This window comes from Scyliorhinus torazame, chromosome 1 (genome assembly GCF_047496885.1).
Source record: "Scyliorhinus torazame isolate Kashiwa2021f chromosome 1, sScyTor2.1, whole genome shotgun sequence".
In the NCBI taxonomy this organism is placed as follows: Eukaryota; Metazoa; Chordata; class Chondrichthyes; order Carcharhiniformes; family Scyliorhinidae; genus Scyliorhinus; species Scyliorhinus torazame.
Window position 1 is genome coordinate 378,974,779 of NC_092707.1, and position 17,411 is coordinate 378,992,189.

At 43.8% G+C, this 17,411-nt stretch overlaps 1 protein-coding gene across 3 annotated transcripts in view; it reads right to left on the reverse strand.

Moving 5' to 3' along the window:
• hyls1 (HYLS1 centriolar and ciliogenesis associated) overlaps positions 1-17,411 on the reverse strand; it is a 40,479-nt gene that overhangs the window by 4,194 nt on the left and 18,874 nt on the right. For all 3 annotated transcript variants that reach the window (XM_072512091.1, XM_072512099.1, XM_072512083.1), the window contains 4 exons: positions 16,381-16,634; positions 8,235-8,293; positions 2,935-3,095; positions 516-576 (listed from right to left, as the gene is read on the reverse strand). In XM_072512091.1, coding sequence (XP_072368192.1) covers positions 516-576; positions 2,935-3,095; positions 8,235-8,293; positions 16,381-16,634 — 535 coding nt within the window. The remainder of the gene's footprint in view (positions 1-515; positions 577-2,934; positions 3,096-8,234; positions 8,294-16,380; positions 16,635-17,411) is intronic.

The window sequence follows — 17,411 nt, forward strand, 5'->3', positions numbered from 1 at the left end:
TTACGGCAGTTTTTTTGAATAGACTAGGAAGTCAAGAGTTACCATGGGTTGGAGTGAGAGAGCAGGCAGGGAAGTGAAGTTAAGGCCACAGTCAGATCAGCCGCAATGGCCTACTCCTATTGTTTATGTTCAACCTGGCGGGCACATTTTTACTCGTTTAAATGTCTCATACAAAATACTGAACAGAGTATGGATTGTGATTCAGTCCTGGGGTGGCAGCATAAATCTACAAGCTTGTCTGGGTATAAGTGCTACAAGCTATCAAACTACTTTTAATAGGTCTTTGATTTATTATGGGAATGAATGTACCAGATTTGGAGTGCAAAAGGTACTTAGAATCTGAACCAAAAAAGTGGCAGTATAAAAAGGTGTCTTATCGCTCTGGATTTTAGTAATGCTTCAGCTTGAAATAAGAATTAGCAGTCACTGGACATTAGATCCTTTGTACAAAAGATTTGCATAGGTTTGTAAGTTGAGAAACAAATACACAGGAAAGATGAAACCATAATACTCACATGATTTTGGTGCATTTGAAATACAACCATAGCCTTCAGTTCCACCAGGCCTAGAGCTCCACTGCAGAGGAGAGGAAAATATTTCTGAATTGACATAATCCTACAGTGCCATAAACCTTTAAGGAAGAGAAGCTACCTGATTTGGCCTATTCATCATTACTGTTAAATCTGTAGTTTGACTCAATGCCCTAAAGGGCAAACCAGGGTTGGTCAATGTTTAACCTTTAACCAATGTTACCCACATCCAAAAGCGAAATAATTTTATTAAGAGCCGTTATGTCTAATTTTATTTCCATGCATATGTCCTTATTGGGAAATTACTTGCTCATCTTATTGAATATTTCAGTTAACATGTAGGATGAAATGTATTGAAGAAAGAAATGTCACTGACCCAAATTGGTACAAAAACAAGCAAAGCTGGGACACTTGTTATGGGCCAGGGTTTAGAGAACCCCAAAGTTGTGGAGTTCACCCGACCCACAACTTGTAATAGGCTGCGGTATGGGGAGCACACGGCCCACTCTACAGGTGTGGTACAGCAGAAATGAAAAGTATTTTTAAAAGCAAAATAATGTTTATTCTATGAACTCAAGTTAACCTTTTTAAAACATAGTGAACATCTTAGCAACCATTAATTCAAATACAACCCCCAAAGAATACCCCCTTGTTTAATAAGGGTAGCAGGGATAATCCAGGTAATTATAGCCCGGTGAGCCTGACGTCAGTGGTAGGGAAGCTGCTGGAGAAGATACTGAGGGATAGGATCTATTCCCATTTGGAAGAAAATGGGCTTATCAGTGATAGGCAACATGGTTTTGTGCAGGGAAGGTCATGTCTTACCAATTTAATAGAATTCTTTGAGGAAGTGACAAAGTTGATTGATGAGGGAAGGGCTGAAGATGTCATATACATGGACTTCAGTAAGGCGTTTGATAAGGTTCCCCATGGTAGGTTGATGGAGAAAGTGAAGACTCGGGGTCCAGTGTGTACTAGCTAGATGGAAAAAGAACTGGCTGGGCAACGAGACAGAGTAGTAGTGGAAGGGAATTTCTCAAAATGGAGAACTGTGACCAGTGTTGTTCCACAGGGATCCGTGCTGGGACCACTGTTGTTTGTGATATACATAAATGATCTGGAGGAAGGTATAGGTGGTCTGATTAGCAAGTTTGCAGATGACACTAAGATTGGTGGAGTAGCAGATAGTGAAGGGGACTGTCAGAAAATACAGCAGAATATTGATAGATTGGAGAGTGGGGCGGAGAAATGGCAGATGGAGTTCAATCCGGGCAAATGCGAGGTGATGCATTTTGGAAGATCCAATTCAAGAGCAAACTATACGGTAAATGAAAAAGCCCTGGGGAAAATTGATGTACAGAGAGATCCGAGTGTTCAGGTCCATTGTACCCTGAAGGTGGCTGCGCAGGTCGATAGAGGGTCAAGAAGGCATACGGCATGCTTTCCTTCATCGGAAGGGATATTGAGTACAAGAGTTGGCAGGTCATGTTACAGTTGTAGAAGACTTTGGTTCGGCCACATTTGGAATACTGCGTATAGTTCTGGTCGCCACAAAAGGATGTGGTTGCTTTGGAGAGGGTGCAGAGGAGGTTCACCAGGATGTTGCCTGGTATGGAGGGCGCTAGCTATGAAGCGAGGTTGAGTAGATTAGGATTATTTTCATTAGAAAGATGTAGGTTGAGGGGGGACCTCATTGAGGTCTACAAATTCCTGAGAGGTATAGACAGGGTGGATAGCAAGAAGCTTTTTCCCCCCCAGAGTGGGGGACTCAATTACTAGGGGTCACAAGTACAAGGTGAGAGGAAAAGTTTCAGGGAGATACAAGTGGAAAGTTCTTTACGCAGAGGGTAGTGGGTGCCTGGAACGCATTGCCGGCGAAGGTGGTAGAGGCGGGCACGATAGCATCATTTAAGATGTTCTAGACAGATACATGAATGGGCAGGGAGCAGAGCGATACAGATCCTTAGAAAATAGGCGACAGTTTTAGATAGAGGATCTGGATCGGCGCAGGCTTGGAGGGCCTGTTCCTGTGCTGTAATTTTTCTTTGTTCTTTGTTCTCTTTGTACTATGTAAGCCTTAAGCTGTCCTTTTAACATCCAGAAGACTTAAAAATCTTTAAACAGAAGCATGTCAGGTTAAAGTCACTACTAAGAGCAGTTATTAGTTTTAAAATCACCAAAGAATCGATTTACAGTCTTTAGAATAGAGAGATTCATACACCTGGCTGTGACTGCAGCTATCCAGCTCTGAAAATGAAACTAAAACACACCCTGCAGCAAACAGCCTAAAACGAAAGTAAAAAGCCGACAGACAGCCCAGCTCCACCCACTCTGACATCACTGCAGTAATAAACACCCATTTCTGAAAGGTACTCTCACATGACACACTGTTCAACTTAGTTACCAGATCTCTTGTGAAGAATGGTTGGGCAGAATTTGGTCGTCTTCCGGCTATGCTTCCAGCGTCAGAGGTGCTGCTCACTTCTTCACTCTCTCTGTCAAACTCTGCTTCATTGTTGAGAGTCCGAAATCTGCTGATCCTCTGTCCCAATTCACTGACTGCATCTTTTTTAAAATGTTTAACACAAGATTACAGAACCAATATTAAATAAGTTGTTGTGATGTTACGTTAAAAAGCAATGCAAGAGTTCTCAGTTTAGAATTACAATCAACTGCTGTGTGTGATAGGAATTGCGCAAAGCAGCATATTGCCTTTCCACTCTTCCCTCTCCTCCTACAGAACCTCATGGGTCCTTTTCTGCATCAAAAAGAACCAGGAAAAGTTGCAGCTTGCTTCTTTGCAACGTGAAACCTCAAAGTCTGTCACCATCTACTATCTTGCATGGAGGTGGCATTGGTAGTACTGAACTGTCGCTTATTTCTGAATAGGGTTGGTACAAACAAAATGTACACTTCTGTCCCTGGAGAGTTCCGTATTTGAGATTTTAACATAGTTCTCTGGGATCCTGAAGATTGTATACTGTAAAGAGAGGATTCTCCAGTTTACAGTTTTACCCATGTCCACCTAGCCTCAGCTTATCAGCTGCTGAAACCTTCATCCATGTTTTTGTTCCATAACATACACAACACAGAAACAGGACATTGACCCAGTGTTAATACACCACACATATCTCATTCCACCTACCTCAGCTCTTCAGCATATCTTTCTCTTCCCTTTTTTCTCATATATTTGCCCAATATCCTTTTGAAAGCACCTAAATTATTTGCCTCAACTACTTCTTATGGTTTATGTCCCACATTCTACTCCACGTAAAGAAATGTCTTGTCTCCCTTTAGATTTATTTGTACTTATCTTGTATTGACAGTCCTAGTTTTGGATTCTCCCACAAGTGAAAACATTCTCTCAATGTTTAACCTTTCCAACCTATTTGTAATTTTAAAGACCGCTTTTATAAAGAAAAAAAAAACAATTCATAATCTTTCCCAAAAGCTTTCAGTTCCAATATCATGCTTGTAAATCCTTTTCAACATTTCTTCTTTGTTTCTATCGCAATGTGATAAGTGTGGCCTGTCCAAAGTCCTGTACAAGTTTAACAAAACCTCGCTACTTCGGAATTCTGCTCCCCCAGAAATTAATCCATGTTTTACAAGCATTTTAATTGATTTCCTGAACTTCTGATGCTGTTTTTAATATTACTTGTATTCCTTTGCTATTTTACCCCAGTTTCTAATTTTCTAAAGGAGCAGGCGCTGTTTTAATTTTTCTGCTGTAGTGCATCACATCCCATTTCTCAATGTTAATGTTCATTTGCCATTTAACTACCCAGTCTTCAAGTTAACTAAGTTAATTAATGTGTCCTTGTATTCTCAGTGTCAGCTATAATCCCACTTTGGCATTATCTGCAAATTTTGACTGAGTTACTTGTTCCTAGTTCCAAATCATTACCATACATTATGAATAACTGTGATCCCAGCACTGATCCTTGCTTTCTGCCTTCCTCCTACCTGAATAACTAGCCTTAATCCCTACTTTCTTTTTACTTTTCAACCAATATGCTATTCATTCAGATTCCGCGTGCTTTAAACTTTGTCGTGAGCATATCATGTGCCATCTCATTTTGAAAACCCAAATATATGTAATCTACTGCATTAACCTTGTCTACTCTTCTTGATACCACTTCAAAAAATTTGAAGGGCAGATTTTTTTCCAAAAATCGGCAGAGTGACACCGCGGGCGGGAAAAATGGCCACCATCCCCAAAGAGGGCTTTTCCCCACCATATTGTTCAGCCCACAACTGAAAAAATGAAGGGGTAGATTCCACGACATCACACTGTAAAAAATTAAAAGTATAACCATCCTCCAGGCACAGTGCCCAGGTATGAACCCCCCTCCCCCAAGGGATGCACTCACCCGAACTCTCTGGCAAATTCTGCTCGCCAGGTGAATGCCCTGGGAGACCGGTTACGATTCATATGGCGACGAGAATGGACAATCTAACAGGCAATATTGGAATTCCCGTTATGTCATTGGCTGGGGGCGGGACAATTACAATGGAAAATCTCACCAGCATAAAGTGTTTTGGACTTCCACGGGATTTCCCACTCCGGATTCCACCCAAAGAATGGGAGCAGAAAGTCTCCTTCCACCGCTACATTTTCTAAATTATGTTTTCTGTTTCGTCCATCGTTTCTTTTAATACAGATTCAATTATTTTTCCCCATCAATGATGTCAAGCTGACTGGTCTATAATTTCCAGATTTTAACTGTCTGTCCTCTGGTTCTACCTACCTCTTTTATGGAACTTTGCGTACACATCAGGTCCTAATTACAACTATTAAAACAGGACTACTTACCCCTCTCTCATCTCTGCTATATGGTAAATGTTTTACCCCAGAAATTTTAACCTTTAGATGTTTGTCAGTTCCACGGAAACTAATAAATCCCTAGTTGAATTTTGAAATTTTCAGATCACATACTGACAAATCCTTCGTTTAGCACTCCTAACATGTTCCTAAAAGAAAAACATGTCAAACGAAAATCATTTTTCTGTAAGAAAGCATGTAATGAGTGCGGGTTGCATTCGACCCATAATTTTTACATTAAAAACCTTTTAACTGTCTTGAACCTAATGGCCCCAAAATCTCATTACCTTGCTGTTCTACTAACTTTCTACTTGCTTCCCACTTATCACCATTCTCGCTCATCATCCTCCCACCCCCTTGTCTGATGCCCTCAATGCCCCTTTTGTCACTTCCTCAATTTTCTCTACCGCCCCTCTCCTAAGCCCTCACCCACATGAAAGGCTAAGGAGAGCGGCAGCAAGTGATAAAGTCAGAAGAGAGAAGAGGCAAGCAGGTGATCAGCAGAGAGTGAGGCAGTCGGGAGGATGAGCAGGCATCTTCAGAGAAGCGAGCAAGCAGGTTGGATAAGGGAAAACAGGCAAGCAGGCAGAGTTGGGAAAGGGAAATAAATGGCTAGGACAGTTGGGAGAAAAGCAGTAAGGATGGGGAAGGAAGCAGAGAGGAGGCGGAGGGGAGAAAGCTGGAAGGTTAAAAGAGAAGCAGCAGCGTATTTAAAAATCAGGCCGAGTATGCACAGTAACCATGCTAAATTGAAAATGGAGACGGTGCTTTTTGATAAGTTCAGTTATTTACAAATTATGATTATAATAAAATTATGCTAAGATCAGGCTTCAGACAAGAGATTCCTGCACCATAATAATAAATGACTGTAAGCCAGATAAATCTTGGTACAATAATTGAGCTAATAAACAGAGCACTCATTATATAACTTACACATTAAATCACTTTAGTCTAGAATAGATAACCTAGACCACAACAAATTATTTTACTTTGTCAAGGACAGTAGAATCAAGACAGCCTGAACTTGAAGGGGGATGATTTCAAAACTAATTTGCAAAATAATTATTTAATTGGGCAAGCAAAAACTACAAAACAGGTAATTTAGGGAGATGGAAACAGACAATGATGATTCACTTAAATACAAATAAGCTGGCATTCTTTCTAAGAACACTATTCATATACTGTATTCAATAATAATTTGAGACATATTTGTAAATGGAGCATGCTTAGGAGCACAAGATGACATTTGATCTATAGTTCCAAAGTTGGAGTTTCTCTTAGTCTCGCATTTGGAACTGCAGTAGAATAAAAATTGATTGTCATGGCTAGACAAGGGTCAGCACGGTGGCGCAGTGGTGAGCACTCCTCCCTCACTGCGCCGAGGACCCGGGTTCAATCCTGCCCTGGGTCACTGTTCATGTGGAGTTTGCACATTCTCCACTTGGGTCTCACCCCACAACCCAAAGATGTGCAAGGTAGGTGGATTGGCCACACTAAATTGGAAAACAATAACTGGGTACTCTAAATTTAAAAAACAAGTTATGACTAATCAACAAACATGGTTATTACAGAGATGTGTGCCTACCAGAATGGTAGAAATCAAACTAGGTGGATCTTGCTCTTTTTTCATCCATAGATTCCTATGGATTTTGGATGTTTTGTATTGTGGGTTAGATTTCTTGTGTAAGGGGAACTGCATTTTGTGTAATGACAACGGATTCTGTACCCTGCTCCAAATGGTCACAGATTTCTGCAGCTGGAATTGTTTTTCTGGATATTGGAATGGAGATTGTGAGACCTATGAGTGCTTGGTGCGAATACTAAATCGCCAAAATGGGAAGTGTTCCATTTCCTAGTCTTGATCAGCACAAAATTGACAACAAAAAAATGTTATCTAGCCACACACACACACACTGAAGATTGCAGGTTCGACCTCCAAGTTACATGTCCTCAGACAAGGCAGCAACATGACTGCAGTACAGTTCAAACATGTGACCATGTGATTGTAAAACAGCTTCTGGTCTCAGTTTTGTTTTAAATTTCTATTTATAAAGAATCACAAAGCAAGTACATATTATTCTAAAGATGAAATAAAAAACACATGTATAATTTCCTTTATACTCAACATTATTTGAGACTACATAGGCAGCAAGATGACAAGCCTTCAAATCCCTTTCTAAACACTAACTCTTACCAAAAACCTCCTCTTGTGGTTTGTTGAGGTCTGTTGCTGAAACACAGTTAGAAGAGTCACTTCTACAGGGACTGCTATGCTGGTTGACAGTATCTATATTATTAGATAACACATTACTTCTTATATTATCCAGTGCAAACAGAGGCCCGGTCTGATCCTGTAAATTGTCCTTCCTTTGACTCAAAATATCAGTCCCAGTCAGGTGGTCTGAGAAAGTATTTCCTTCAAAATCTCCCAAAGCACGAGTCTTCTTATCTTTTACTGTGGATTGTTCAGAGTCCTCCTGACTTGATTGGTCAAACCAAAACAAAGACGACAGTTTCTCTTCTTCATCACTGCCAATGATCAGTGAATGACCATGTATTGATTTATTCATGATTATTCAAGTAACTACTCAACTCGATTGTCTAGTTTTCTACAGTCCATGTTGACAACCAGAAATTTACCAGCAACATTTCAGCAGATGGAGAGGCTTAATGACTCTTTCATGGAGAATAATAAAAGTAAGAGGCTTAGGTGCAATGGTTTTAAGCAGCATTTAATTATCGCAGAGCCAATACCTGAACAGGCACACAAATCTTATTTCGACCAATCTGCCTAATGGAACATGCTTGACTTCATAAAGTAGAAAGGACTTGTACATACACTCTCAAGAAGTGATAAATAACAAGCTCATTATATTTACCAGAGTCCGTTTCACTGATCATTGATTCGTCACAAACGTGCAATTGTCCATTCTTCCTTCTGCAAAACATAGGTAAACAAACTTTCCAAATACTTGACAAAAGCTTCCGATGGGCAATTTACCTTACACCCAAAACCATTAAATACTCAGAATTAAATTAGAGACTTCAAATGGTTCAGAAGACTTTCTTCACAGAATAATTACCCAGGAAAGATTAGGAGTAGAACAGTTTCTAGCTCCTGGGTAAGTACGATACTGGACCCCCCCCCCCCCCCCAACAACCCAGGGCAACATTCCCAATCACCACCTCCCCAACCCCCAGACTAGCCCCACCATCCTCAATTGCCCCCAAAGACTCCTTCCCCAACCACCACCCTGCATTCCGACAACCACACCCCTTCCCGACCACCCTGACCCCCCACCCACCAATCTACCTTCTCAATTGGCTGGGACCTCTAAACTTAGCTCGATTACAGCAGCTGCTGCCCTGAACTGGCAGGATTCTGGAAATGGAAATGCTGTGCTGCACATTTCTCACCAGACCCAAGTCGGAAAACTGGGCAAAAAAGTGCAGCTCCCGACTTGGGTAAGTAAAAAGGAGCGGAGTGCCAATCTGGTGGTGTTAGTCATTCCACAGAGTCATTCTGGCCCAATACACAAGAATTAGCAGCAGGAATAGATCATACAGCTCCCAAAGCCTGCTACGCCATTCAATATCATGGCATGACCTTCCTGCCCATTGCCTAAATCCTTTAATTCCCTGATACACAAAATGTCGTCTACTTCAGCCTTAAATATATTCCACAGTATAGTCAAAACTAACTGGGGTAGAAAATTCCAAAGATCCACAATCCTTTGAGTGACAAAGTTTCTCATCCACAAGATGCACTGCCATCAAGGATCCTTAGGCAGAACCTTCCAAACCCACGACTGCTACCATCTGATAGGACAAGGGCAACAGATACCTCCAAGCCACTCACCATCCTGACTTGAAAACATATTGCCATTCCTTCACTGTCAATGGGTCAAAGTCCTGGAACTCCCTCCCTAAGCGCACTGTGGATATACCTACACTATATAGACTGCAGTGGTTCAAGAAGGCAGCTCACCAACACCTTCTCAAGGGCGATTACAGATGGGGATAAATTCTGTCTTAGGCAATGACACTCACATCCTGCAAGTGAATTATAAAAATAAAAATCTCTTAAATGCTCAGCTCTTTATTCCGAGACTGTCTGTCCACACTCTAGATTCCCTAGCCCAAAGAAACAACCTCAGTGTCGAGCCTTTCAAATCCCTTCAGAACCCTTTATCTATCTATCTGAATAGAAAGCTAGATGGCAGACAGATGTAAAGAGATGGAATAAATGGGTCTTTTCCTGATTGGCAGGCAGTGACTAGTGGATCTGTGCTAGGACCCCAACTGTTCACATTATATATTAATTACAATGCATTATACTGGATGAGGAACTAAATGTATTGTCTCCAAATTTGCAGATGATGCAAAGTTGGGTAGGAGGGTGAGCTGTGAGGAGGATGCAGAGATGCTTCAGTGAGATTTGGACAGGCTGAGTGAGTAGGCAAATGCATGGCAAGCACAGTATAATGTGGATGAATGTTAGGTTATCCGCTTTGGTAGCAAAAATAGAAAGGAAAATAATTATTTGAATGGGTGCAAATTGAGAGGGGTGGATACTCAGTGAGACCTTGGTGTCCTCATGCATCAGTCGTGGAAAGTAAGCACGCAGGTACAGCAGGCAGTAAAGAAGGCAAATGATATTTGGCCTTCATTGCAAGAGGATTTGAGTATGTGAATAGGGATTTTTACTGCAATTGTATAGGGGATTAGTGATGCCACATGTGGAGTATTGTGTGCAGTTTTGGTGTCCTTATCTGAGGATAGATGTTCTTGCTGTGGAGGGAGTGCAGCGAAGGTTTACCAAGCTGATTCTTGGGATGGAGAGGCTGTCATATGAGGAGAGACTAAGTCAGTTAAGATTATATTCATTGAAGTTTAGAAGAGTGAAAGGGGATCTCATAGAAACTTATAAAATTCTAACAGGATTAAACAGGGTAGATTCAGAAAGAATGTTCCCAATGGTGGGAGAGACCAGAACTGGGGTCATAATTTGAGGATAAGGGGTAAACCCTTTAGGACTGAGATGAGGAGAAATTTCTTCACCCAGAGAGGGTCAATCTGTGGAATTCACTACCACAGAACACCAGTGGTTAGCACTGTTGCTTCACAGTGTCAGGCACCTGATTTTGATTCCCAGCTTGAGTCACTGTCTGTGAGGAGTCTGCACATTCTTCCCAGGTTTGCGTGGGTTTCCTCCGGGCGCTCCAATTTCCTCCCACAAGTCCCGAAAGACGTGCTGGTTAGGTGAACTGGACAGTGAATTCTCCCTCAGTGTACCCGAACAGGCACCAGAGTGTGGCGACTAGGGGATTTTCACAATAACTTCATCGCAATGTTAATGTGAGCCTACTTGTGACACTAAGAAAGATTATTATTAGTTGAAACCAAAACATTATTTAATTTCAAGGAATTAGATACATCAATCTCAGATTTTAAATTTATAATCGATTTATCAGTAAGAGCATTACAAACTTCTCTACATACAGGGAGGCAGAACTGTTTCCTAATCTCACTTATAAAAAGTCTGGCTCTCATTTTTAAAAAGTATTTTTATTAAGGTTTTGCAGAATTTTTCATAATAAAACAGTAGTAACAATAATAACAAAACTACAGTGAACATTAACATAGTGCAAAAAGAGAATATACAATAACAATTAAATAGACAATACCCCACGACTCAGTCTTCCCACACCATCCCAATGAAGCACTCTTCCCCCCCACTACAGGTTGCTGCTGCTGACATTTTAATTTTCCCCGAGAAAGTCGCGAACGGCTGCCACCTCTGAGAGAACCCTAGCGCAGACCCTCTTAAGACAAACTTTATTTTCTCGAGGCTGAGAAACCCAGCCATGTCGTTAACCCAAGTCTCTACACTCGGGGACTTCGAGTCCCTCCACATTAATAAAATCTGCCTCCGGTTTACTAGGGAAGCAAAGGCCAAGACGTCGGCCTCTTTCGCCCCCTGAACTCCCGGGTCTTCTGACACTCCAAAGATGGCCATCTCTGGGCTCTGCACCACCCGTGTGTTAAGCACCTTGGACATTGCCCTCGCGAACCGTTGCCAGAACTCTCGAAGCTGCGGGCATGCCCAAAACATGTGGACATGGTTTGCAGGGCTGCCCTTGCACCTCATACAACTGTCTTCTACCCCAAAAAACCTGAATTAGACTGAGCCTGGCACATGATGAGGAGGAATTAACCCTGCTCAGAATCTCTGCCCACAGACCCGCTTCCAACTCCTCACCTAGCTCCTCCTCCCACTTGCCCTTGAGCTCCTCCACCGGGGTTTCCTCCGCCTCCTGTAGTTCCTGGGAGATATCCGATAACTTCCCCTCCCCCACCCAGGTGCCGGAGACTACCCAGTCCTGTATCCTCAGTGGCAACAGCTTCGGAAAGGCCACTACCTGTTTTTTCAGGAAGGCTCGTACTTGCAGATATTTAAAGGTGTTTCCTGGCGGCAGATTAAATTTGTCCTCTAGCGCCTTCAAACTGGGAAAGCCTCAGTCTATGAACAGATCTCCCATCCTTATGATGCCTGCCCTCTGCCAGCTCTGGAACCCACCATCCATCCTACCCGGGACAAACCTGTGGTTGTTACATATCGGGGTCCAGACCCACTCCCTTCATCTTCTTGTACCTCCTCCACTGTCCCCAGATCCGCAGTGTCGCCACCACCACCGGACTTGTGGAGTAACGGATCGGCGAGAACAGCGAAGGAACCGTTATCAAAGCTCCTAGACTGGTACCTTTACATGACGCTGCCTCCAGCTGCTCCCCCCACCCCCCCCAAAATCGGCCACTTCCTAATCATAGCTTTATTGGCCGCCAAGTAGTAGTTGCAAAGGTTTGGTAGCGCCAAACCACCCCCGGACTGCGCTCCAACAGCGATCTCCTTACTCGCAGGGTCTTATAGCCCACACAAAGCCGGAAATGATCCTACTCACCTGCTAAAAAAAGGCCTTAGGGATGAAGATGGGAGCGGGAACATGTCCCACCTTTTAAAGTCCTCTTCCATTTGCTCCACTAACCGGGTCAGGTTGCAGGGCATCCCATTTCCTGGCCACCTGTATACCCAGGTAACGAAAACTTTTCTCTACCATCCTGAGCGGCAGCTCTTTCAGTCTCTCCTCCTGCCCCTTGGCCTGGATCACAAACAACTCGCTCTTTCCCATAATTTGTACCCTGAAAGACTACCAAAATCCTTCAGGATCCGCAGAACCTCCCCCATCCCCTCCACAGGGTCAGAAGTGTGCAGGAGCAAATCATCCGCGTATAGCGAGACGCGATGTTTCACCGACCCCCCACCCCGAACCAGTCCCCGCCAGTTCCTCGAGGCTCTCAGCGCCATAGCTAGCGGTTCTATAGCTAGGGCAATTAGTAACAGGGCGAGGGGACACCCCTGCCTCGTTCCGCGGTGAAGCTCGAAGTACCCCAACCTCAGCCGGTTTGTACATACACTTGCTACAGGCGCCTGGTACAGCAATTTCACCCAGCCAATAAAGCCCTCACCAAACCCGAACCTCCCAGCGTCTCCCACAGGTACTCCCACTCCACCCGGTCAAAGGCTTTCTCTGCGTCCATCGCTGTTACCACCTCCGCCTCGCTACCCCTCCCTCTGAGGGCATCATAATAATATTCAAAAGTCTCCGGACATTGGTATTGAGTTGTCTGGCTTTAGCAAACCCAGTCTGATTTTCCTCTATCACCCCTGGAACGCAATCCTCAATTCTTGTGGCCAGAATCTTAGCGAGCAATTTGGCATCCACGTTTAAAAGCAAAATCGGCCTGTATGACCCGCAATGTTCTGGGTCCTTCCCTCATTTAAGAACGAGTGAGATCAAGGCCTGTGACATTGTTGGGGACATTGTTGGTTCCTTTCTCTCTAGCTTCATTGAAGGTCCTCATCCGGAGGGGGCTCAATATTTCCGAAAATGTCTTATAGAAATCTACCTGGTAACCGTCCGGCCCCGGGGCTTTACCCAATTGCATGCCCTCTATATCCTTGACAATCTCCTCCAATTCAATTGGGGCCCCCAGCCCCTCCACCAGGTCCTCTTCCACCTTTGGAAACCTCAACTGGTCCAAAAATTGCCTCATCCCTTCTGCTCCCATCGGGGGCTCCGACTCGTATAGTTTACTATAGAACTCCTTAAAGACTCCGTTCACCACCCCCCTGGATCCAGGACCATGTTACCCTCCTTTATTCTTTACTCCCCCGATTTCCCTGGCTACCTCCCTCCTTCGCAGTTGGTGTGCCAGCATTCTATTCGCTTTCTCCCTGTACTCAGACTGCCCCCCTTGCATTCCTCAGCTGTGCTACTGCTTTCCCGGTGGTCAGCAGTTCAAACTCCGCCTGCAGACTCCACCGTTCCCTCAGTAGCCCCGCCTCGTGGGCCTCCATGTATCTCCTGTCCACTCGGAGTATCTCCTCCACCCTATGGGATCAAATTGAAATGTGCTCCCCTCTGACAACTGCCTTCAGAGCCTCCCAGACCGTTGCCGCTGCTACCTCACCCGTGTCGTTTGTTTCCAGGTAATCCTGGATGTTCCTGCTAATCCGCCTGCAAACCTCTTCGTCCGCCAGCAGCCCCACATCCAGACTCCAGAGTGGGCGCTGCCCTCTCTCCTCACTAAGCCGCAGGTCCACCCAGTGCGGGGTATGGTCCGAGACTGTGATTGCTGAGTATTCTGTCCCTGCCACCTTTTGGATTAACGCCCTGCTCAAGACAAATAAGTCTATGCGGGAATAAACTTTATGAACGTGGGACCCCCCCCAATATCTGCTCCATAAAACCCTTCCGTTCATTAGCCACTGCCGGTCGCTTCCCTGTCCTGGACTCCGACCGGTCCAATGACTGTGTTAAAGTCTCCCCCTATGATCAGGTTGTGTGACTCTAAGTCCGGGATTTTGCCTAGCATGTGTGTCATAAATACCACATCATCCCAATTCAGAGTGTAGACGTTCACAAACACCACCCTGACCCCCTCCCACTTTCCACTCACCATTATATACCTGCCCCCCTTATCTGCCACAATTCTCCCAGCCTCGAATGCCACACCCTTACTGATTAGAATTGCTAGACCCCTGGTCTTCGAATCCAGCCGTGAATGGAACACCTGGCCTATCCATCCCTTTCTCAATCTCGTATGATCTGCGAGTTTTAAATGCGTCTCCTGAAGCATTGCTACGTCTGCCTTTAGCCCCTTTAGATGCACGAACACACGCGCTCTTTTGACCGGCCCATTCAAACCCCTCACATTCCACGTGAACAGCCTGGTGTGGTCGAATCATAATTTTGTATAGCTGAAGCATGACCTCTACCCCCTTGTACTCTAGATGTAAATGCCAGCATTCCATTAACCTTTTGGATTATTTATTGTAACTGTTCTTTCTGGCATTGGCAAATTTCTATACCATTATCTAACTCATTAATAAATATTGCGAATAGTTGAGGCCCCAACATAGATCCTTGCAGGGCATCACAAGTCACACCGTAAGTCAACAGACTATGGCAAAAATAAATTGTTCCTATAGTTGGAAGTTCTTACAACTAAAGTTTTAAGCAGCTGGAATTATGATTGGCAGGACTTCAGACAAAGTTTGTGCTATTTGCTCCACCATCGTGGTTGTAGAGAAATTCTGTATGAATACTGAAAGTCATGCAGAATCAGCCATCGCTCTAAGCCACGAGTGATTGAAAGTGCATAGCTCAGGGAAAGGTCAAGGAAGGGAAAATCCTTTCTGTAGAACAAATATGATAAATAACTAGCTATTAACAAAGCTTATTTGAACATTTCATCTGCTGTTTAGAAAAACAAAACCCTGACAATTTCCAGATATGTATCACAGCTATTTAATTCTGAGAACTTCAATAACATTTCAGCTCTGCAAATACAATGCAACTCGGTTCTGGTTTTGTTCATATAATACTATGATTTGGGGTTTTTATAGATTTTGGGTCCCAGGCCTAGCGTGCACTCATAACATAAAAGTCGGAGTAAAATTGTTTCATTCAAATTTCTACCCAGGGTGCCAGCTTACTTTTCAGGTCCTTCCAGATTTTGGGACATCAGATAGGGGTTGGATTCTCTGTTTTTGGGACTATGTCCCCATGCTGTCATAAAAACTGTGGGCAGGGACCCGGCAAAAAACTAGCAGCTTTTGCTGCAGATGCGGGACCCCGCACTGCCAGGTCGGAAGCCGCGCATGCACACGGTGGCGGCCTCACCGTGCTCAATCGTGGACTCGGACCACGGGGCTGTATATTAAAAATAGACCTCCTGATCGGCCATGCGCCCGCCCAAACATTGCCGGCCGGGTACAAGGTCCCCCTGCCCTCCGATCAGCCCGCCCCCGACCAGGGCGGTCGCGGATTGAGTCCGCAGCTGTCATGCTAGTATCCCGGCCGACAGGACCACGAGTTGTGCACGTCGTTGGGGCACGTCGTCGGGGCTTCAGCCAGTCGGGGGGTGGAGAATGGTGGAGCAGGCCTCCAGCAATGGCTGCAGGTAGGTGCTATGTGGCGCGGCGTACTCGGAGTACGCTGCTTTTCGGGACCCGCAGAATCGGGGAACCGGCGCTGGTCCCGTGCGGGGAAATGGATTCTCCGCCCCGGTGCCGGCCGCGATTTTGGTGTTGGGGTGCGGAGAATCCAGTCCAAGGGGTCCGGTACACGTAATCCATATGTAAAGACATTGCTCAGCTCTCAATTCTACAGGTGAAATTTGTCCAAATAGGTTTTGAAATTCAGGAATCAAACATTTCAACACTTAATGGAGTTGAGACAGCACTAATTAAATTACAATCTATTCCTGACCAAAGTCATTTTTGTTTTCACACTAAATAATTCATAGTTTTTTAAATGTGCAGGAAATGTTGAATTTAGCGATACTTTTTTTTAAAATCCATTCATTTCAAGATATAGATATGCAATATATTCAATTTTCTCAAATCTCATCTCACCAAAAAGTGCATTTTCGGTTCACAAATGCTTTCATTTTACATACCGTAATACTTTTCTCCGGAGAATTGGTTTTCTGTTGCTTTCAGATGGTGCTTCAGGGCTGCTTGTGCTGCTGTTCTCATACTGCTTTTGACTGTCATCACTGTCCTGATTTGGGATGTTCTGAAGATTTAGCCCAGTTGGCATGGATGAATATCCAAATTGTTTTGGGGCTATGGAGTATTTGGTATAGGCATCACACTGATGAAATTCTGCAGGATGATGAAACAAAGTCTCAATCCCCCACCTATTTGAAGACTGTAATTGGGAGAGAAAGCAACAATTTTAAAAAGCTAGCATTGCTTTTACACAACAATTTCATTAGCAAGTTACTGATCATTAGTCTAGGCCTCAGGAGATAACCTCAAGAAGCTGATTCAGGTAGACATTTATGTTGCTAGGTTCATACTTACTCATCTTAACTTTTCCTATGTAAACATATTTTGCTCATCGATAATTATGATTAGATTTGTCACTTCACTTTGCTGCATTACTTGTTAGAATGCCAAGTAATCCTCAGTTAAGAACAGAATTCAGGAATACTAATAGACTATTATGTTTATTGAAGTCCATTGCTCCAGATCCCAAATCCCCATTGCAACCATAATGTCCTTACCTTTAAGTAAGATTATTCCAAGTATTTACCATTCTTTGGGGAAAATAAGTACTTCCCAATATCTGTTCAAAGCATATGTTTGACTACCATTTGCTTGCTTTCTAGTCATATCAAAGCATTAATTGGGGCTCACCTTACCTGGTTCACTTTTTAAAAATTCATTGCAGGTGAACATTGCCAGCATTAATCGCCCGTCAATAATTGCCCTGGAGAAGGGTGGTGAGCCACCTTCCTGAGCCACTGCAGTCCATCTGGTGTAAACAGACCCACGGTGCAGTTAGGAAGGGAGCTCCAAGATTGTGATCCAGCAACACTGAAGGAATGTAAATATAGTTCCAAGACAGGGTGATATGTGACTTGGAGGGGAACTTGCATCTGCTGCCCTTGTCCTTCTGGGGTTTGGAAGGGGTCTCGAAGAA